The following is a 23,740-nucleotide window of genomic DNA, read 5'->3' as shown; positions in this document are numbered from 1 at the left end:
GGCGCCTAGTGCAATATGAAGGGATACTCAGAACTGGAAATGATATAACCATAGGGACAGATAGAAATTTGAATCCAGCGGAATTCCTAAGAGGGGAGCGGCAAGAATGGGAACTAGAGGAGCATGATTGCCTTAAAGATATAGAATTAATGGCCAAAGTTAGGGAAGATCTAAGCGAGGTACCTCTAACGGAAGGGGAAAGATGGTTCGTAGATGGATCTAGTTATGTGAGGGAAGGAAAAAGAAGGTCGGGATACGCAGTGGTCAAGGAAGACGGGGAGACGATAGAGAGTGGGGCCCTCCCTAGCACGTGGTCAGCCCAGAAATGTGAAGTAATGGCGCTAACCCGAGCCCTGGAATTGGCAACCGGGTTAGATGTGACAATCTGGACTGACTCAAGATATGCATGGGGAGTGGTGCATACTTTCGGTCGGACCTGGAGAGAAAGGGGCTTCATAAAGGCGGATGGGAAACAAATTGAACACGTTGCTTTACTCGAGCGGCTACTAGAATCCCTGATGGGACCTCGGAAGATAGGCATTGTGCACATCCTCGCCCACACCAAAGGATACAGTTCGGAGGAACAGGGAAATGCATGGGCTGATCTCCGAGCGCGAGAAGCGGCGGAGGGGGAACCAAGGAAGGAAATATTTAAACAATGTGTCCTGCAAGTACCTGTGATTGACCCGCAGGATGTAAAAGATTTAGTGTTCACTCAAAAGGAGAAAGAATAGATGGAAAAGGAGGGATGGGAAAGAAAAGGAGAAAGTTGGGAGACTCCGGAAAAGCAAATGGTCCTTCCAAAATCAACTATGTTAAATATATTGGAGAAAATACATGAAGGAAGTCATTTAGGCACGGAGGGAATGGTGAATTTGGTGAAGTCAGTGTATTGGAGTAGAGACATGTGGCCGATGGCGCACGCCATCGCATGGAAGTGTCTGATATGTCAAAAGGTTAACAAAGCCCGGGCAAGGAAAACTGAAAGGGGTGGGCGGCCTCTAGCGGTATGGCCCTTCCAGAGAGTACAAGTAGATTTTACCGAACTGCCAGAAAGGGGGGGGCAGAAGTATTTGTTGATATTTAAAGATCATTTGACAGGTTGGATTGAGGCCTTCCCTAGCCGTAGGGCCACAGTTCAGGTGGTTAGCAAAGCCATTCTGGAACACATTCTTCCTCGGTATGGAATAATAGAAGTCATAGACTCTGATAGGGGAACTCATTTCACCAAAAAAGCAATGCAGGAGGTACTGTGGGGATTATGTGGAGTTTCCACACGTCCTGGCACCCTGAGAGCAGCGGAAAGGTGGAACGGGCGAATGGGGAAATAAAAAAACATTTGACTAAGTTATATCTTGAAAATGGGCTGCCTTGGACGAAAAATCTCCCTTTGGCACTATTAAGGATGAGGGTAGCTCCCCGAAAAGACACTGGTCTGTCCCCTTTTGAGATGATGATGGGTCACCCATATTTGGTAGTATTAGGAAACCCTCAAATCGAGTTCAGGGATCAGTTTATCAGGAAATATTTGCAGTCACTGTCCCAGTCTCTGTTATCTTTCCACAGACAAGGCATACTAGCACAGCGGCCCCCGCTCCTGGAGCAACAGCACACCTTTCAGCCCGGAGACCTGGTCCTGATAAAGGCTTGGCGGACGGAGAAACTCAGCCCGAGTTGGGAAGGCCCATACCAGGTCCTGCTCACAACCGAATCAGCAGTACGGACCAGAGAGCATGGATGGACCCATTACCACCGGGTGAAAAGAGCTCCACCTGAAAATTGGACAGCAGTGACTAGTCCAAATAATCCGCTGAAAGTTACGCTTACCAAATCAGGAACCGGGATCCAGAAGGGCGCACCTAGACTGTGATGTGTTTGTTTTGTACCTGTGTGTGTGTTTTTTTTGAGTGCTGTTGCTGTCAACATTGCGAAGGGTGTGTGCAGTGTGTGCATTGTACTGAAAGGTGCAGCATCATCTTTATAGAGGACGTTATACTCCAATATTGTGAAGTGAAATTAGGAGGGGAGGTAACGTGCCAATTAGCAGAAACCCCAACGGTGAGGCAAGCTTTAATCTATTTGAACCCCACACATGAAAGGTAACTGGCAAGTATTAGGAATAGTATTAATAGGATGGGCCACTTCATGGGCAACCCAATCGGAACCCCAGTGCACCGAGTGCATCCAGACAACCCGAACAGGCAATAAAATCACACAGACCCTAATGTATTATAATATAGCGCCAGAATGTGTTCAACAGTTAGATCCTTGTGTTCACAACCAAACTCAATATTATAGATGTAGGGTAAAAGGAAACAAGACGGAATGCTATGAACCCCTGGCGGTGGGACCCATAACTTCCAGTATATATGTTTACGGATATAAGGGCGGAACCGCTAATCAAGCTGGTGAGGGGAGAAGTATGTTTTCCTTGGCCCAAAACCGACAGGGTTATATAGCACATAATACAACAAGGGGAGAGGGCAGGATTATGGTCTGTTTTGATGCTTGTATCGCAATAGATAAAGGACAGGGCCCAAATGGAGGGGCAGGGGTCTGGTGTGGAAATCGTGGATGGGAACAATCATATTTACAGGAAAGAAAGTACCTTTTCCAGAGAATAAAAGGAAGCAACGTGGGGGCTGGGGCCGGGGTATATAATTATTGGTACTCAGAGGGAGTTAATAAACAGCCCACCTATAGAGGCCCTGAGGGAATAAATCTCACTAGGGGAGCTGCCTCCACCGACTGCTCCACAGGAAAATGCAACCCAGTATGTCTATGGGCGAGCGAGAGACCTTCTACTTCGCCTAAATTTGTGCACATAGGTATAGGCATTGATGGGACTGGAAAAGATCCTTATGGATATCTCATCATACAAATACACACAACTAAGGTAACAAGACAACCCATATCAGTATTCGAAGATTTTGAGGAAGAAGTACAGCATTTAAATACCCTTCCCCTACCCCCTAAAGCCCATAATATGTTCCTGAGTTTAGCTGAGACTATAGCCAAGGAATTAACGGTGAAAAATTGTTTTGTATGTGGAGGAACAAATGGGGGATCAGTGGCCATGGGTGGCTCATGAAGTAAACTATACGGAGGTATATAAAACACAAAACAATTACACTTATAAGCATTTGGGTAACGAGGTATGGCAAATCTCTAATCACCTAGTTGGGACAGAATGCTTCACCAGGAACACCAGCCGAATAAATGGAACGCATGTGGGGACACTCCCTTGTATAGGACAATGGGAGGACAAACAGTGGTGGAGTCAAGGGAATAATAATAAAACTTGGCCCTCTCCCCTCGGAAATATTACCAATATGAGCTTTCTCCTAGACCCGGAGAACAGAATGCTAGAATGGACAACCCCCGATGGGTTTTACTGGGCTTGTGAGAGCTATGCTTACAATAGGTTACCTTTAAATTGGGTCGGCTCATGTGTATTGGCAACCTTAAGGATATGTTTGGTTCATGGTTCCCTAAATTACCTGGTCTGCAGGCCATAGTGGCCCTAATTGGGTTAATTGCGGCAGGATGCGTACTACTTCCATGCGTTCTGCCAATCTTTGTTAGAACCATCAATAATTCTTTGTCCCTCCTAGCGGAACGGAAGGTATCCACTTATTTCATGAAGATGCAATATGCCTCAGTACCCACATCCGATGAGGAAGTAGAAATAACAGCCCAAGAATTATTATGTGAGTTCGAGACAAGATACAAAAAGAGGGGGGATTGTGAGAAGGAGTAAAAAGGTGTGCCTCGAACTCAGTTGTAAATTCCAGAGTTGGGCTGTTGTAAATTCCAGCGTGGGTTCGGCTGCAGGGGAGCCAGGTCAACAAGATAAGGAAGTAGAAAGAGTCTCTAAATAAGGTTAGGTTTAGAGAGTGTAGAATGGATGATGTATTAGTACCATGTCTTTGATGATTAGACAGATTGTAAGCCAAGCTTCGAATGAAGGGCGGCAGCAATAGGGATAAATACACTTGCCCGTCCATTGTTCGGGGCTCTTCGTACCACCCTGGGACGGGGAGCCCGCCTTTGCAAACGCGTTATAATAAAAGGGAAGTAATAGACCTTATCTCGGTGTCTCCTTGTCTCATTGTAAGTCCACGTAAGTAACTTCTCACAGGTGAATATATCAGACGACACAGCGATTCTTCAGACAGCTCTTGATTATTCACAGGCCTGAACAGAACTGAACTGAAGGGTTCAGCCAGCCTGTTTATATAGAGCTCAACTACAAAGCAACAGTAACAACTTTCTGTAACTATCCAATCACTGAATGTCACTTTCAATTCCTTATTTGCATATGCGGACCTGAGTGAAAACTATTCACAGTATCCCCCTGCAGGCCCAGGGTGAGAACAACTACAATTCCCAGGATTCTTTGCGGGGGAAGCCATTTGCTTTAAATGTATGGTGTCACACAGGCTAAGGCACGCAACGAATGTGTTTGTCCTGCAATGTCATTTAGTGGCAGCTATTAAATACTGTCATGGACTAAATGCTATTCAGTGTCTTTGGCAAATACTGTAAAATATCCACTATTGAAATGAAACATCACACCGTGTCAAATAATGAGGAAATGCATGGAAAGTCTGGGCGATATTCAGCACCTAATACTGCAAAGGAGAATTTTGAAGAGAATGTTTGCAAGTAAGTTCATTTAAGCTATAAATCTATTCAGGACCAATTTTTAAATAGAATTTCCCATGTTCATGAGAGTCTGGCCTAGCAATACCTTTACAGTGCTTTATGGCTGGAACAGCAGCAACAACAACAACAACAACAGTATTATTTAGTTGGGTCCCCCCCCCCCGAAAAGTAAACTCAAAGCAACGAGTGCCAAAGCTTTAAAAGCAAAAATAAAATAATTGAAAATACACCAATAATATATATGAAAGAGTAGATACAACTTAACCCCACCTCACTGGAAGATAAGCAGAAAATTACAACACAAAAACCTGGGAAGAATAATGTTTCTGCCTGGTGCCTCCTGGGGAACAGTATTCCATAAATGGGGAGCCACCACTCAGAAGGCCTATTTTTGTGTTGCCACCCTCCACACATCCCTTCAAAGGGGCACACAGAGTGCTGGAGTGGCATACAAAGGATGAACAAGTTAAATCTGTGATGATAGATTGGGCAAGAGATGTTGGACATAACATAATGTTTGAAGACTGGGAAAGGTTGTGGAGGAAAGGGGTCAAGTTCACTGCATGTACGGTGTTAAAGGAAAATGTTATGAAAATGACGTATAGATGGTACTTAACCCCTGTAAAACTAGCAAAGATTTACCACAAGAGTGATAATCTGTGTTGGAAATGTAAAGAAAAAGAAGGTACCTTTTACCATATGTGGTGGACACGTCCCAAGGTGAAAGACTTCTGGGAAAAGATTTATAATGAATTGGAAAAAAATGTTGAAATATACATTTATTAAGAAACCAGAAACCTTTCTACTTGGACTAACAGGTCTGGAATTGCCCAAGAAAGATGTTAGATTGTTTTTGTATGCCACAACTGCAGCTAGAATATTGTTGGCCAAAAATTGGAAATCACAAGTACCAACAGTGGAGGAATGGCCGATGAAGATGATGGAGTTTTGGGAGCTAGATGCCCTGACCGGAAGAGTCTGTGACCAGAAGGAGGAGGAGTATCAAGATGAATGGATGAAATTCAAAGAATATTTAGCTAAATATCTTAAGATAACTTAAATGGAATTTCTTGTGAGTACCAGATAGGCCTAGGATTTAACTACCGGTATATTATATTTTAGAATACTATGTTAAAAGTTAAAATGAAAAGAAAGAAAGATGTTAATAGACTAAGTAAATTTTATGTGCAACTAGTTTTGGAAAACTGCTACAAAGATTTATATGGAAACTCAGGCAGGGGGATTCGAGAAAGTCACCCCACAATGTTACAAAATTGGAATTTTTACAGTCAGGATAAATGTTTGTATGTATGTTTGTTTGTTTTCAATGTCTTTTGTTATAAATTTGTGGGGGGGGGGGAATCAGGGAAAAAAATCAAAGGGGCACACAGAGATGGGCCTCAGATGAAGAACACAGTGTCTGGGTTGGTTCATGTGGGGGGAGGTGTTCCATAGTGTATTGTGATTCGAAGCTGCATAATGTTTTATAGGTCAAAACCAGCACTTTGAACTGGGCCTGGAAACTCACTGGCAATAGGCAGAATAGCTTGCCTTTCCTTCCCTAATTTTCCATATCTATCTATCTATCATCTATCTATCTATCTATCTATCTATCTATCTATCTATCTATCTATCTATCTATCTATCTATCTAATCTATCTATCATCTATCTATATCTATCTATCTATCTATCATCTATCTATCTATCTATCTATCTATCTATCTATCTATCTATCTATCTATATCTATCTATCTATCATCTATCTATCTATCATCTCCCAAGCAAGGTCTCTTCATTTAAAAAACAACAACAACACAGTCAGTCGTGACATTTTCTGTAGCCCAAGCCATTTCGTAAGTGCTAAAAGGAGTTCAAAGCAAATCAAAACCAGAGATTGGGAAAGAACCCGCCAAGAAAATATCTCCTTTCTGTGTCATAGAGATTCTTGACTCTCCTCAGACAAGGCCCAAAGGGATGTGGGTGCAACAGCTCAGTGAATTGCTGGTTCCAAGCATCAGACTTCATTTGGCTGACGTGGTGACGATCATGGTCTGGCCCCTTCCCAGCTGCCATTCCACAACCAATACTATTTGGAGGAAGAGGCTGGTTTGCTTTCCATGCCCCGGGTCTGCATTTCGGAGCAAGAGTTAGTGAGCAAGCTCTGACACACGAACAGACCGTACATTTTAAAGCACATCCTGCCCCACAAGAACAAACCGAGATTGGCTGTGGAAGGCACAGTGTACAAAATTATTCCTGTCACTCCTCAGAGGAGGAAGAAATGTGGGGTGGTGGTAACAAGGTGTCCTGGGAGGTGTGCTGTTTTCCAGGTGCAAAGATTCACAATGTGACAGTGAAGCTGCTCAGTCCTATGACCTGACATGGATGCCTTAGCCAAGATTGTAGGGGGTTGGACTAGATGACCCTTGGGTCCCTTCCACCTCTAAGATTCTATGATTTTGTGACCTGGAAAGCATAAGTAAGCTGACCCTTAAAGAGCACATCAGCATGATGTTAGAATATTCCATTCCACCTTAAGGGACAGGCATGAGACTGTTGTATGTCCCGTCTGTTTACATTCCAGCACAGCTTGCTGGGAACTTCCATTTGTGTATAGCTTTTGATTATGCTGTCTTGCTTTGGACACGAAAGGGATCAGACATGTTTCCTTTTGTCCTGATGTATGCTGACGCAGGTGGTGCTGTGCGTTAAACCACAGAGCCTAGGACTTGCCGATCAGAAGGTCGGCGGTTCGAATCCCCACGATGGGGTGAGCTCCCGTTGCTCAGTCCCTGCTCCTGCCAACCTAGCAGTTCAAAAGCACGTCAAAGTGCAAGTAGATAAATAGATACCGCTCTGGCGGGAAGGTAAACGGCGTTTCCGTGTGCTGCTCTGGTTTGCCAGAAGCGGCTTAGTCCTGCTGGCCACATGACCTGGAAGCTGTACGCCGGCTCCCTCGGCCAATAAAGCGAGATGAGCGCCGCAACCCCAGAGTCGGCCACGGCTGGACCTAATGGTCAGGGGTCCCTTTACCTTTATGCTGAATAAACTGCTTGTAAATATGCTTACACAACCTCTCCTGCCACTTCTGTTTGTGTGTTATCTCTGCTGAGTTGCGTGCCCCGGCTTCTGAAGCTGTGGGTTGCAGATGCCACGACAAGGACTGGAGATGGCCCGGCACACCAGCCGGTGGGCTGGAGCCAGCTGGGGGCCTGCCAATTGCCCCCGTTTCCTTGGTTGTATGCCAACACATATGACCTTAATCTCAGGGTTGTGAGTGTTATATACTGAAGTTCTCACCCTGGGCCAGCAGGGGGATACTGTAGATAGTTTTCACTCAAGTCCGCATATGCAAATAAGGAATGGAAAGTGACGTTCAGTGATTGGATAGTTACAGAAAGTTGTTACTGTTGCTTTATAGTTGAGCTCTATATAAGCAGGTTGGCTGAACCTTTCAGTTCAGTTCTGTTCTGGCCTGTGAATAAACAAGAGCTGTCTGAAGAATCACTGTGTCGTCTGATATGTTCACCCACAACTTAACAGTGAGCTCCACGTTGGGCAAGATTCCTCCATTGCAGTGGGTTGGACTAGATGACCCTCATGGTCCCTTCCAACTCTACAATCCTACGATTCTTTTAATCTATGTATTTCCCAGGAGACTTAACCATCACCTTCCTTGATGCGGGACCCAGACTTCACACAGACAATGAAAATCAACAAGGAAAGTGTCTGGGAAAATACGCTGGGAAGTTCTGGACAATGCTTGCTTTGACACAACACCATCTAAACTCCCTGCAAACAGAACAGGATGAATGCTTGATAAACGGGTCTTCTGAAAGTCTTGTCTTTGAACAAAACCAGCCCCAGTTCACCTCTGCACAATGCATAGAATCTGATTGTCTTTTTTGCAGCTCCCTTTTTGGAAGGCGTTACTGGAAGGGGGAAGAAACATATAAAGAGACTTTACCAGCCTATAAAGTGCTACACAATTTTAAGTAATTTTAAAGTAAACATAGGCAATCTCAAGATTGTACAGTTCTGATGGATGGGATGAGGGTGAAACTCTTTTTTTTTGGAGGAGAAGAAGAAGGTAAATGTCAGAAAATTAGATTTCACAATTTCGATCCAAACGCTTCCGATAGACTGGCAGGTCAGCGTTAGTTCAAGTATTATAAATAGCACAAAGGTAGTTGCACCAGATCCTAGCCTTGGTGGTCTCCACTTGGGAAGTTTTCTAGCAGGCCGAGGGCCAAATATTTCTCAGCCCTGTTAATTCAGCAAAGAAGAAATGATCACCAAGAATGACTCAGAGCCACTAAATCAAGTGAGCTTGCACTGTAAGCCCTTTAAATGCAGGAGTTCACATTTTACAAGCAGATGGGTATGTGTTGGATTGAACAGCTATTTCCAGGCAGGCCTCTGACATGACGGATGAAGGAAACGCTTGGAAGCCAGGCTCATGATGTGCAACAGGCCGTGCCAGAATAAAGCCTAGAAAATGATGTGTTCCTTATGCATGAAATCCCAGGGAAAAGGTGGGCGAACGATGAACTCTTGCAGCTCCTTGTTGCGGCTTATTGGGAAAAGAGCACCCAGTTCCTGCTTGGTGGTAACGCGGGTGGCGCTGTGGTCTAAACCACTGAGCCTCTTGGGCTTGCCGATTGGAAAGTCGGCGGTTTGAATCCACACAACACAGTGAGCTCTGTTGCTCCGTCCCAGCTCCTGCCAATCTAGCAGTTTGAAAGCACGCCAGTGCAAGTAGATAAATAGGTACCACTGCGGCAGGAAGGGAAATGGTGTTTTTGTGTGCTCTGGTTTCCATCACAGTGTTCCGTTCTGCCAGAAGCGGTTAAGTCATGCTGGCTACATGACCCGAAAAGCTGTCTGTGGACAAACACCAGCTCCCTCGGCCTGAAGGTGAGATGAGCGCCGCAACCCCGTAGTCGCCTTGGACTGGACTTAACTGCCCAGTGGTCCTTTACCTTTTAGCTTTGGGCTATGCTAGCATCTACCTACAAAGCTTCAGGTGGGAATTTTGCATGCAGAGGACTGAGGTTATAACTGATGGGAGTGTTTAGGAAAGACCTTGACTTCTCCTGGGCTCGCAGTTGTAACCAGTCATATTTTGTTCATTATCGATCAAATTCTGTGCAGGAATCGCATAGTATCTTAGGCTAAGAGATGGCGAGTCACTGGCCTAAGGTCACCCATTGGACTTCATGGAAGACCAGGGCTTTGGATACATAGCCAGGTAAGCAGGAAAGAGGATCAGAGTTCAAGGACACGTTCCAGCCAGGCAAAGCCGACTTGAGGACATTTCAGAACAGGATCAGTGAGGGCTGTGGCTTGGGGAGAGGGAAAGTCCCAAGGGACAGATGGAGACGCCTGGAAAACTGCATTCAGTCCCTGAGATTGAGACCTCCTTTCAGCCAGATCCTCAGCCATCTGAAATGCAACATTTGGCTTTTAATTAGAAACGCAAGCAATCTCACAAAGAAAAGTTAGACTGCTAGCCTGAAGAAGAATCTCTGTTAAAGAAAATGGGAGACGTCTCTATCCAGCTTCTATGTGAGTGTTTTCCTTCCTCATTCTATGGACTTCCTCTATGCCAGCTTTTCTCAACCTGTGGGTCCCCAGATGTTGTTGGACTACAACTCCCATCATCCCTGAGCTCTGGCCTTGCTAGCTAGGGGTGATGGGAGTTGTAGTTCAACAACATCTGGGGACCCACAGGTTGAGAACCGCTGCGTATGCTAATCTGTTGTAAACTATTTTTAAACTTGAAGGCCTCGTTATTACCATACTCACTTTCCAGACCAACGAGGGCCAGTCGGTAACCCTGGTGCTCAAGACAGATAATGCCATTGCTCTATCTCTACAACAGTAGCCACCAGCTCTATAGTCTGACTTTGTTGTCAGTGGTGCCTGGCATCCGTTGTGTTAGCAAAGTCACTTAAATAATGCGGACAGAGAAAATAAATCCAGAAAACACTTTACTGAGGAAAACTGGACAAAAGCAGCATATAATTTGAGGAGAAAGTTTTGTCCTTCTTTTACATCAGGCCTTGTACACAGTAGGAAAGCATCCAAACAAATGCACAAAGGAAAACTCCCTCAGAACTACACAGTCATTCAGAGCACATGCTACCTCAGCAAACATTGTGTAACTCTGCCTGGTTGCTAAGCAACACCTACACCCATCACCCACTTGGCTAGTTGATTGTAAGAATTAACCCTTACAATGCACAGGAAACAAATCTCTACTTTTGCCTTTTCGACATATTGGGACTGGTAGGGCAGAAGACTAGGAGTCCAACACTAGGTGGAACCAGAGCCAATGGCAGGCTGAGATAGCTAGGTCTAGTTTTGATCCCCCTGCTCCATTGGTGCTTTAGCTGAGATTCCTGCATTGCAGGGGGTTGGACTAGATGACCCACAGGGTCCCTTCATGAAGGCAAGAGGCAGTACCACCCCTGGATTCATGGTTAGTAAGAAGGCAGGGCAGCCGAGGGAAGTCTGAGGTTGGTGGGGCAATGCCCTCTTTGGCCTAATGGACCCAACTCCTCTTTTTGTTGTTGGGTTGCGAGGGGTGAGAACTCCTCCCGCCCTTCGCACAAGTCTCTTTTTAAGCATTCCTGCAGCCGAGAACATCATGTCTTTTCTCTCATTACAAGACAGACAGGGAGGAGCAGCCGTTCAAGTTTCCAGATGCAGAGAGATTTAGCACAACTGCTGGCTGTCCTGCCAAAACGAAGAAGAGAGGAAGCAAAAATAATAACTCTGTACTGCCAAAGATTTTCAGGGGCAGAGGGAGGTCTGCAGCTGCACCTATACCCGCTTCTCCTTTGGCAGCAGATATACATACATACATACATACATACATACATACCGGTACATACATACATACATACATACACACACAGGAATGACATGAGAAAGGACCTTTAATATGGCTCAGGAGTGAGCATGAATTCAGTTTCCTGCACACATCTCTGAAACCGAACGTATTTTTTTCCACCACCCCGATGGAAATTTCGGCCGACTTATTTATTTGTTTTACATCCCTCCCTTACTCCCAAAGGAGCCCAGGGCAGCAAACCAATCATTAAACAATTTTTAAAAACCACTTTAAAACAATTCCAATAGAGATGCAGGCTGTGAAAGATCTCAACTTAAAAGGCTTGCTCATTGATTATTACTTATCATTAAAAAGGCCTGTCTATTTCTGGCAACGACTCACCTTGAGAGTCGCGCAGTCATCTGGCCTGTGTATTTTACTTGCTTGTCTGTGCAATATGTTTTCTTATTAATGGCAGTTTAAAAAAAACCCAACAACCTCTGAAACTGGCTTCAGTTCTCAACAGACACTGGCTTCCAGTAGGAGAAAGCAGCCAAACTAATAAATATGAACAGTCAGGTGTCAACCCCTGGCTGAGCCCTTCTTGACAATCTTCCAAAGGTGGCTAAATGTCTTCCTCTAAAGTCCAGCTTTAAGTCAGACTCTAACGGAGGCATGGATAAGATCTCCATTGGTATAATCAAGGTGTTGTTGTTTGGTTTTAAAACAAAGGTGGATTGCCAGAATCACATCAAAGCAAGAGTCCCAGATAAAGACCTTGGTCACGATCCAACATTAAGAAGATTTAAGCCTGTTGGTTTCAATATTATTTGGATGCACTATATTTCACTCTGGGTTGCGATCTTTGCTTATTTTCCCCAGGGGTTGGGGGCTTTCGCCCCACTAGTGTGGGGGCCAAATTCCCTTCTGGTCTACTTTCTGAGTGCTGTGGGAACCCTGAACTACACAATGCAACATTTTGCTGAAGGTCTCACTTGTCGTTTTGTATGATCAGATCCTCATTCCATCTGTCGTTTTAATTTGTTGTTGTTGTTTAGTCATTTAGTCATGTCCGACTCTTCGTGACCCCATGGACCAGCGCACGCCAGGCACTCCTGTCTTCCACTGCCTCCCGCAGTTTGGTCAAACTCATGCTGGTAGCTTCGAGAACACTGTCCAGCCATCTCGTCCTCTGTCGCCCCCTTCTCCTTGTGCCCTCCATCTTTCCCAGCATCAGGGTCTTCTCCAGGGAGTCTTCTCTTCTCATGAGGTGGCCAAAGTATTGGAGCCTCAGCTTCACGATCTGTCCTTCCATTGAGCATTCAGGGCTGATTTCCTTAAGAATGGATACGTTTGATCTTCTTGCAGTTCATGGGACTCTCAAGAGTCTCCTCCAGCCCCAGAATTCAAAAGAATCAATTCTTCGGTAATCAGCCTTTTAATTTGTGGCCCACATTAAATATGAAAATATCCCAGCACACCACTCACTGATGCATGCATTACTTGTAGTGAAAGGCCAGTAGCAATGTGGTGAAATGTGTGTGTGTGTGTGTGTGTGTGTAGGGGAACAGTTAGGGAGAGAGGTGTCAGCTTGCGAGGGCAATTGGGGGCCTCTCTGTTGTGTGCATAGCTGGGCAGAAGCTTCCTGGGCTTTGGGAAGGAAGCGCAGGGCTTTAATACTTTAATACTCTAATTTACCAGTAACATTTTAAGGACTAATCCCCCTAGTCCACTGACCGCACGTCCCTGTGAGAGACCATTGGTGTGTAAGTTTAAAGGTACCTTCACTCGTTTCTGCTGAAATGGATCCTTCTTTTTTTCCCTTTGAGGAGGAACATTTCAAGAATGGAAAATGTGAATATGGCAACAGGCCTTAATGGAAAGACTGACAAAGCAAGTACAAAGAGACAAACAAACATGGGAGATGATGTCATATGACCGTGGGGCGGGGTCATTCTGTGGGCAGCTAGTAAAACTGGGACCTCAACACCCGCTTCAGGTCAGAACTTCCCTGGAGGGGCTTGATAGGCTGAGATGAAACAATGCATTGCTCTTCCCTGTTCTTTCTCCCTACAAATTATGAAATACAGTGGTACCTTGGGTTAAGTACTTAATTCGTTCCAGAGGTCCGTTCTTAACCTGAAACAGTTCTTAACCTGAAGCACCACTTTAGCTAATGGGGCCTCCTGCTGCTGCTGCTGCGCCGCCGGAGCACGATTTCTGTTCTCATCCTGAAGCAAAGTTCTTAACGTGAAGCACTATTTCTAGGTTAGCGGAGTCTGTAACCTGCAGCGTATGTAACCTGAAGTGTATGTAACCTGAAGCGTATGTAACCCGAGGTACCACTGTAATAACATAAAAGGTATGTGTTGTATACCAACCAAACCAAACCAAACATCATTTTAATGCATTGTATTTTTTTTATTACATGTTCTTGATATATATGAAAACATTTTTTGAAAGTTGTTTAAAAATAAAAATATTATGGTAATTAATGTTCGGGGTCCTGAACATCCTCAAAGTGCAATGCATTTTATGGAGAAGTGAAAGATTCCGCACACTTACATCGGAGTGGCTTCGTTGAAGCAAGCCTCATTCATAAGCTTGTAAAATGTCACCTTGGAAATGTTGCTAATAGGATCGTATTCCAGAAAATGGAGTAGGGGGCAGAGAGGGAGATGAGGCGCAGAAACTTGGACAAGGTGTTTAAGAGATGCAAGGGAAGAAGGAGAAAATGAGGTCACCTCGTGCATTTTTTCAAAAAAGCGTATTTGGCTTGTCATAGCTCAAGCGCTTTGGACTCCATGCAAAACTTTTGGCTTCATCTATTGGTCTTGGAAAGGACAGGTGATTTTGAAGAGCCTTGGCCTGTTTAATGACAGAATTACTGAGAGAGGGGTGTGTGATGCAGTGATTTCGATGCAATGTTCTGAATGCCTTTTGTCGGTGTCAGCTGCGTTTTCATAATACAGTAAGTGTTGAGAGCGCGTAGACCGGGGTAACCTTGCCTTGTTACAATAGTAACAGGTGATGAACCTGGGGCCTTCTTAAGGCCAGTAAAAAACAGTTTTTTGTTCTCTTCCTTTCAACAATTCCAATTTACAAACCCTAAAAGCAGCAAATGTAATCTGTCGTGCCATCTAGTGGCTACTGCATGCATTCCCTTAGCACTGAATCCTCTCAAGAGAAGGAAAACTCTGATCCTAAATCTCTGCTAAATCTGTGGCTATGATCATTCGTGAGAAAGGCTTGGGGAGTAAACCCCAAGGAAAATTCCATACCTGATGCCTCGCAGGACATCTTGGGGAGAAAAAAAGGGCAAGGGAGTAAACCCTACACAAATCCGGAGTGGGGTCTCCAAGATGAATGACGCCTTGTAGGCCTCATTCTGGCAACTCCTGCAGCCAAGCTGGTGCCCAAATCATTGCTCTGCTTTCCTTTGGACCACATCAGTGAAGTCCAGAGGGGAGTCTTGTTGTCTGGGTAGCTCAGGACCTTCATACACACTGCCCAGGGTTCTGCACTTTGGTGCGCTTAAGGCAGGGGGAAAAAATGATGTGGGAGGCTGCAGTTACCGATGAAACTCGAAAAATTAGAATATTGTGGAAAAGTTTATTTCAGTAATTCAACTTAAAAGGTGAAACTAATATATGAGATAGACTCATGACATGACATGCAAAGCGAGATATGTCAAGCCTTTACTGCCGCATTGAGGCAGTAATTGATGCAAAAGGGGCCCAAACCAAGTACTGGGTACATATGCATGCTTCTACTTCTCAGAAGTCCAATATTGCTGCATTTGCAATCCTTGTTTTGCTGATTTCATTTAATATTCTAATTCTTTGAGACTGCTAATGTGGGATTTTCATCAACTGTATGCCATGATCATCACAATTATAACAAAGGCTTGACATACAGTGGTACCTCGGGTTAAGAACTTAATTCGTTCTGGAGGTCCGTTCTTAACCTGAAACTGTTCTTAACCTGAAGCACCACTTTAGCTCATGGGGCCTCCTGCTGCCGGAACCCGATTTCTGTTCTCATCCTGAAGCAAAGTTCTTAACCTGAAACACTATTTCTGGGTTAGTGGAGTCTGTAACCTGAAGCGTATGTAACACTGTATCTCACTTTGCATGTCATGAGTCTATCTCCTATATTAGTTTCACCTTTTAAGTTGAATTACTGAAATAAATGAACTTTTCCATGATATTCTAATTTTTCGAGTTTCACCTGTATGTGTTACTGGTCTCTGTAGCCACAGTGATTCTGCAGCCGTTTGGCTTCATCCCCAGAGGAACACTCCACTGTCTTTCGAGACAGATGGGTACCAAATGCCCAAGAGAGTAAATGAAGGAATGGCTTGGTAGGGAGAAAATGATTTAGCACTCATCTTTTCACTTCTAGGACCTGAAGAACCAAGCGGGTACTTGTGGCTTTCTGAATGCTGCTGAACTTTCTCATCAACCGCAGCAACCTTGGGATGGTCAAAAGTGGGAGCCCAACAAAGTCTGAAGACACAGGTTGCTCCCCCCCCTATTTTAAAGAAAACAGTTTGAAACACAAAAGTTAGAGCTCTGCAAACTTTCTAGCGTGGTCTCGTTCAAACGGTATTAGCATGAAAAGATGTGTGAGAAGGAAGACTGGTATAGGAAGTAAGTACATTTGCAGAATTTATGCATATTTCCCATGTTTGAGGGGGTAAAAGCTTCCAGCACATCAGATTTTATTGCTTTTGTATTTATCGCATGAACTATGCTTAAAACCTAACAATTTTGACATTAGACGAACATAGTACAATCCACATTTTTATTACACAGTTAACAAAGGAAGCAATTTTTACAAATGCACTTCATATAAGAATATTTTTTATACAGAAAATAGGTCTCTTACGCAATTTACAGAGGAGCATTTTGGCTTTCTGTTTCTGAATATAGTTCGCTTGATTAAATGTATGCTTCTGTTTTATACAACAGGACAAACAACAGGGCAGTTTAGATTATCACTGTAGATCTGCACAAGGCTGTTAAGACAACATAGATGTATATAGTTTTAGAATCCTTTAGAATAAGCAGACCATTCAAGTATTTAAACACTCGTTATAGAGTTTCTTTTAGGAAAAAAATGAGAAAGTCTTTTCATAGCTCACACCATGAATTTGTGTCAAGGTACACTGGCAAGAACCTTAACATGGCAGCATTTCAGTGTGATTATAAACTTTCATTAGCTAACATAGTTCTTGGCATTAAGACCTCATTGAATGAAAGTATTTAACCTACACTTTCTGAAAACGAACTCCGAAGTAAAATACTGTACTGATGGTGTATAATACACATAACACTAAATATATTAAGTATATAATATATATATATATACTTAATTTAAAATTCAACAACCAGTTTTCTTATAAGGTTATAATTTAAGGAACAGCAAAACCCAGTAAAGTAGTGACAGAACATGAGACAACTGAAAGACAAAAGATGAGACAACTGAAAGACAGACATATGTCTACAATGACAAACATCTATTTAGAGATTTAGGGTACAGTGCAAAGACTAAGCACTTTTAAACTCATCCATTTTAATGGAGATTTAATTAGCTACTTAACTCTCCTGCTGATAGATCTTGAAAGAGTTTAAACTTGCATCGTGCCTATACTCCCAATTTTTGCAAAATAATAATAATAATAATGGTGAACTCAAAGCACAAACACAAAATCATACTGTTGGTTTTAGGATATAATTATGGCATTTAAGACTCTGTAGTGCTATGACCTTTATAATTAATGCCTTTTTGAGTCCTCCAGAAGTTATTCTGGAGTACAGTGACTTAGATGATAGCTTAGATGAAGTTTTTAAGATAACCGCCAAATAATTTGCTAACACAGATGGGTTGTATTTTTCCATTGTTAACTAATAACACTGTATCAAATAATAGTTCCCATCGTAATCTTTTTGCTCTCCAAAGTATAAGAAACGAAAGTGTAGCCATCTCACTTTTCTACCATTAATTTTGCAGCCCAAAGGGTAGAGAACACACAAACCAACATACAGTAAGGAATCACATTGTACTGGGTCACATGAACTAAAAGATTTTTAAAGAAATCATCATTCCAGTGACTTTGCAAACTCAGCATAGTCAATGTAGCCATCATTATTTTTATCATCATCACGCAAGACGCCGTCTATCAAACTAATTAACTCCTCATCTTTCATTGTCTGGGTGTGTTCTCCACCTTCCTACAGGAAAGGGGGGGGGGAAGAGAAGATAGATTGGTTTTAGCAGACGAGCACATTTGGAAATCCGAACAGTCCCACTCTGTATTCTGCCCTTGAGGGCTGCACTTGGGTTTCCTAGAAATTAGCTAATGAAGGCTAGAAAAAAGTTGAGTGGGCCTGGCAGGTCTTAAGACTCAGAAAGGTACAAAACAAGATTTTCAATTTGACCGTCTCTCAAAGCAGTGCTGCAGCTCCTCCGCTCACCCACCCCTCAAACCAGGTCACACTTAAAAACTATTGGCAAGTTTTGTAATCTACAGGTTATTTAAAATTTGGTATAGCGTGGAATCTTTGAGAGAGCTGATCCCCAAGGGATAAGTCTTCGGATTAAACTGCCACACACACACACACACACACACACACACACACATATATATATATACGCAAAATGTTATAGACATTTCCAACCCATATATATTAAAAGATAAGCTTGCTCACAGACACTGTTCACCAGCCTATCAGATTTTCTGTTCCAGGAAATTAGCGCTCACCTCTTTGTGAACATGTGAGATGGCAGTGGCAAGTTCAAGCCCATCAAGCAGATTGTTGCCATCGTAGTCATGCATTTTGAAGTAATGAAGCTGCAGCTCTTGTGGCGACATCTCAGATTCTGGTTTGTCAATGACGCCTTCTAAATGTTCCATGATGTGGCTGCAGATTAAGAATACGACGAATCTTAGTGCGCACCGATACAACCACACACCCACTGAATGCAACGAACATGCAGATGTGTGCATATAGGTAATGCAATATGCATTTAAAAGCCAGACTTCGAATGAAATGTGGATACTATTTTCAGAGAGATGGGACCACAGCAGAGAGGAAAGAGAAATAATCTTCTCCCCCACACAGTCCCAAGACTGCTTGAGCTTCCCCTGAGACTATTTACTGTATATAACAACAACAACAACAACAACAAAAACATGTTAGTTGCAGTCATGCCAGGTGGACTGCATGAAACAGAGCTTATGAGAGATTTCACAGGCAATATTGCCGTCGGCCATGCTTGCAGAGGCTGATGGGAGTTGTAGTTCAGCCCCTTTTGGAGGGACAAAGGCTTTCCGAACTTACCTAAACAGAGCCCAATGGGAACCGAGTGTGCTCAGTAACCACAGCATGCTGACTGACTGGTGTGTTTGTTTGTGTGTGCAGGGGATGAGACAGAAAGTCAGGTGGGAGGGGAAATGGAGTAGGAAAAAGGCTGGCTGGCTGGCTGGCACTCTGCACTGGAACATTTTGTTGAATTCAATTCTGCTATTATATCAAATGCCATTATCAGACCCTCCTTTCCCCCCCATATTTATATTGAGTGTGACTGCAGAGAATACATACTCCTTATCTTGTACCATGTTCTTATCAAGACGCACGTTTGCCTGATGACTCCCATCTGCGTGGTCCTCTGCAAAAGAGGACATAGAAGACGCAAGGACTAGGCAACAGAGGAAATATAGCGTAGAAATCCTTGGTTGTGTAACAGCCATGGTCCTAGCAAAAAAAAAAAAAAAAAGACAGAGTGACCATTTACTTGGAAAGGCAGCTAATAAATGTTATGATTAATTAAATACATATAAGAATAAAACAACAACTACTACAATTGTGGGTAACAATCAGCCACTTATACCTTTTAGAGTCTCTATTTTCTTATTCCTCCTACTACCTGCATTTTGGGTTTCCACAACCAAAACTGAGTTGCCATGAAAAGCCACAATGAAAATATGTTCTAGGTATTGACGAAAGTTCACAGATGCACAGTAATAAGGCCACCTGCCTAGCTATGCCTTCTTACTTCAAAAGACTGGCTGTGTCATGCTTACATATTGTTAAACCTCATTTTCAGTAGGGAGTCCAGCATCTGTTAACCAGGAACTTGTTTGGTATTCAACCTTTAGCTGAACACCTGGCACAGTTCAAAGTAGACTTTCGCACAGGTGGAATAGGCAGTCTGGGATGTAAATGAAGGAATCAAGGAGCACAGCTGTCTGCCAGGAAACCTTTACATTTCTTGAGATAACATCAAGCTTATTGCAAATTCTGCATATTCACTCAAATGCCAAAGTCTAATTACCTAATTTATTGTGACACTGTGTGTAACGTGTCACATTTAAGGTTCTACGTACTTCCTCTTTTCCCATTTTAAACTACAGTATTTCCTACTGTAAGCCACTTTGTGCAGAGACCTTTTGAATAGCCAAGAACTGTCAATTGCACTTAATGCAATCAGCACACAATGCATGGCAGTCAATTACTGGGACAAGAGTGTGAATATTAAGAGTTTAACAACAATGTGCATTGCACCCACAGTGCTTAGAATCAGGCTGGATTAAAAAGCTAATGGCAGAGGTGGCATTTCCTCCTCCCCTCCAACTTTATCTATTCACTATGGGTACACCAGCTGTTACTTGCTACATGTGCCCACTAAATAAGTCTATCTCCCAACCATACATTTTAATGTAGTCATGCCTGAACCCTTTAAAAAAATAAAAATCCAGTTGTTTAGTGGATCTGGAAGTTCTAACCATTTTAATACCATAGGGGATGAAATGCGGTGTGATAGTAACTGAGTATCTCCTAGCATATGGTGGGTGCTAAATACAAACCAAATAGAAGTACTACTAGTAGTTTCTATTTGTTTGAACCCAGATTTGGGATTTTGCAAGGCACTATCAACAAACCTTTAGACTTTGAAGTACAAAGACAAACCTCTAGAAATCGTTGACCCCTTGGCCTTTCCACTATGAGCCCCCCTGTTAACTCATTCCCCCCTTCCCTTCATCAAGCATAAAGCAGTACATACACAACTTAAGCCATCTCCCAGCTCTCCAGTTCTGCTTGGTAAGCAAACCTGGCACTAATTCCAGCAGCAGCTGGAACAATACAACTGTAATGTGAAGAAATGAAAAGGAAAGCACATATCCTCTCCCCTCTTCCCCGTTTTTTTTTTTAAACTTGTACTCCGCCAATTAAATTTTGGCTAAAAGTCTGGGCATTATTTGATCAGGGATGAGGTTTATAACTGGAAACAGCTCTCTCACTGGAGGTTTTTTTTTTCCCTGTGAGCGGTTTACTCCTATTTATTAACCTGTAAGATGATTAACATTATTTCCTATTCTGCTTTTCTGGGCTGGGGAAATAAGAGATATTGAAGACAGCCTGCAACGCAGAAAAGCGACAGCACATTTTCTCCCTCTCTCTTTCTTTTTAGAGTTTTAAAAAGATTTTTAATGTTCTTATTTTTTGTGCGGGGGGGGGATGGGAATAGGTTTCTTAACACCCATCCACCCCCTTCTATGGCAAAACAAATGCCCATTGGTTTCAACAGGTCTACTCTGAGCAGGGCCGACACCTGAGGCAACCTTTTAATATATATATATATATATATATATATATATATATATATATATATATATATTGGTGGTTGGTCGGTCTGCTTTCCTTTCTGAATAAAAGCTGCCCGCCCCGCTTTCCAAGGCAGGGAATGCTGCCCCATAGAACTCAACAGGGCTTGGTCCTGCAGCCACTTACGCGGGAGTAAGCCCCACTGAACTCTATGGCTTCTTCTAGGTAAGAGTGCCCTGTTAATGCCTCAGGTGGCAAAAGCCCAGGACAATGGGGACTGACCCCACCGCCTCACCTGCTCCCAGCGCCGCCAGCTCCTCCTAAAGCGACACCGGACGAAGTTTGGACCTACCCGGCCACCATCGCCTCCTCTCGCGGCCACCCCTGAACTCTCCGCGCTTGCGTCCTGCCACCGCCCAACTCTCCGGCTATTGGCTTCGGCCGCCTCGGAGTTTTACGTCGAACGCCCAGGTGCGGCGGGCAGATGCCACGCCCCTTTCCCTCCCCCTCCCGGCTCCGTGGCCACGCCCCTCCCTCCGATCTCATGACGTGGCTTCGCTCCTTTCCAACGTTCCGCTCAAAGGGCGGGTCTTTAAAAAAAAAGAAAGGGAAGGAAACCCCACCCCCCGCTTTCCTCTGGTACGCCCGGTGCTCTTTCAGTCATTGCCGGCAGAGGGTCTCAGGTACCCAATCGCCGTAAAGAACTCGTTTACGGCCCTCCCTCTGCCTATGCTAACATGGGCGGGTGCGCCTCTCAACTTTCCTCTGGTACGCCCGGTCCCCTTTCAATCATCGCCGGCGTGGACTCGGATAGCCAATCGCTGCAAGACTACGTGAAGACCCGCCCACTTTGTCCCTAGGTTGCCTCATTTGACTAACATCGGCACGCGTTCCTCTCTCCTAGGCTGAGGTGCGGCTGTTGGGTTTGGTCAGTTGCAGCGCTTTTAGCACGACTAGCGAGCCCTCGGAGCTCTCGCTGGTTGTGTGAATGAGGCTGGGGTTCCCAAAACGAAAACATTGGCAGGATTCTTGTAATAACCTGCAGTTTTATAACAGTATATATTTAAAGCAGATGAATAAATGAGCTAATTTGGATATGCAGAAGATATTAAAAATAAATTTAAGGGACCACAGAAAGGGGGAAGTCGTTAAAATGATTGTAAAATGTAATGTAATGTACATTAAAAATGATTGTAAAATTTAATGTAATGTAATTAAATTTAATTTAGTGTAAAATTTAAATTCATTTTTAAATGAAATTTAAAAAGGACAAGAATCTGGCTTTTGAGTAATTTCGCTTGCCCCTTTCCCCCTGTCATGGTTAGGATGGACATTGTTTTTGTGGTTTCCCTCAGGTGCCATAATGATGATGATGTGTGGGAGTGCGGTTATTGGGTTTTTTATTATGCATTTTTCTGTTGTGGTGTTTGGATGAAGGGTGGTATACAAATTTAGCAACAACTTCATCATCTTGGGTTGTTTTAACTGTTTTCAGTACAATATTGTATTTATACAATTCTGTAACCTGTCCCAGGGACCACGTGGTGAAGGGTGGGTGAGAAATCTAATAATAGTAATACTAGATAACAAACAATGTCGTGAAGTGGTTAACTTGCCAATGAGTTGGCAGGTATAGGGTCAAATCCACCCTTAGCAATAAAACTCGGCACATGAATTTGGGCCAGTCAGTAGCTTGGGCCTTTTCTACACCATAAAGATAAAATAGGGAATGAAGATAAAATAGGGAATGCCTGCTCTGTCATTAGGCAGAGAGAGACAGTCATCTCAAGTAGCTGTGTTTGGGTACCATGGAAGGGCAGGGAAATGTTAGTTATATAACCGATTGTGGTTATATTTTTACTGTAAGGAAAGTGAGGAGGTGCTTGTGGGACTTTCTGCATGAAGTGGCAAAATAATTTAGCTGGCCTGGGGTACCATGTGCCTTGACTTGTAGTAGTGGAATCACCTGTTGCCCTGCCTCTTGAGCTTCTCAGAATAAATGTTACAAATAAATCGATCCCATAGCTTTCCCCCTCCATGAGAGGTCCATAGGGCAGTAATACAGTAACGGGCCTTTTTTGTGGTGACTCCGTTTGTGGAATGCTCTTCCTAAGGACACTTGCCTGGCACCTTCATTACATATCTTTAGGTGCCAGGCGAAAATGTTGATATTCCTTTGGCTCTGATTCAAGAATCTATGGTCTTTTAAACTGTGTGTGCGTGGTTATTGTTTTGTTTATTATGGTATTTATTTTTGTGTTTTTATACTGTAAACCACCCTGCTATCCTCAGGTGAAGGGCGGTATATAAATTCAATAAATACATCAATAATAAACAAGACTTCCTTTCCTCCCCCCTGTAAATTCTTCTTCTTTTAAATAATTTTTATTAGTTTCCTCCCAAGGACTTCAATCAAAAGTGAGCTCCCCATGAAGTCAGTGAAACTTCCTTCTGAACATTACGTCCTAGAATACAGACTCTGGATGCTTAGCAGTGGCTATATAGGTGTGGCTCCAATTACCTGACATTAATTCTGATGTGTTTCATAATAACTCTTCTTATACTCTGCCTTCAGCCCACACATATCACACAGAACTGAGATGAATGCAATTTGCCTTCTAC

At 43.4% G+C, this 23,740-nt stretch overlaps 1 protein-coding gene across 4 annotated transcripts; it reads right to left on the bottom strand.

Moving 5' to 3' along the window:
• Positions 1 to 16,299: 16,299 nt before the first annotated feature.
• Positions 16,300 to 22,016, bottom strand: MCFD2 (multiple coagulation factor deficiency 2, ER cargo receptor complex subunit). 4 transcript variants are annotated; one of them, XM_081904475.1, is made up of 4 exons: positions 21,998 to 22,016; positions 19,115 to 19,267; positions 18,274 to 18,433; positions 16,300 to 17,743 (listed from the first exon to the last, which is right to left on the bottom strand). In XM_081904475.1, coding segments are annotated over exons 1-4 (447 nt in total). In that variant the 5' UTR covers positions 22,000 to 22,016; the 3' UTR covers positions 16,300 to 17,611. The 4 variants fall into 4 exon arrangements, with proteins under 4 accessions (XP_081760601.1, XP_081760600.1, XP_081760602.1 ...); XM_081904474.1 differs by lacking the exon at positions 21,998 to 22,016 and adding an exon at positions 21,471 to 21,621; XM_081904476.1 differs by lacking the exon at positions 21,998 to 22,016 and adding an exon at positions 21,414 to 21,586.
• Positions 22,017 to 23,740: the final 1,724 nt, after the last annotated feature.

Source organism: Podarcis melisellensis (genome assembly GCF_964234715.1).
Source record: "Podarcis melisellensis genome assembly, chromosome: 3".
NCBI lineage: Eukaryota > Metazoa > Chordata > Lepidosauria > Squamata > Lacertidae > Podarcis > Podarcis melisellensis.
This window is presented reverse-complemented; position numbering and strand designations above follow the sequence as displayed.

Bases quoted from the DNA above. Each gene is read 5' to 3' on its own strand.
- MCFD2 (XM_081904474.1), bottom strand. The intron at 18,434-19,114 runs GTATGTATTCTC...CTTAATCTGCAG, and splicing joins AACATGGTACAAGATAAGGA to CCACATCATGGAACATTTAG. The intron at 17,744-18,273 runs GTGAGCGCTAAT...CCTTTCCTGTAG, and splicing joins TCTCACATGTTCACAAAGAG to GAAGGTGGAGAACACACCCA.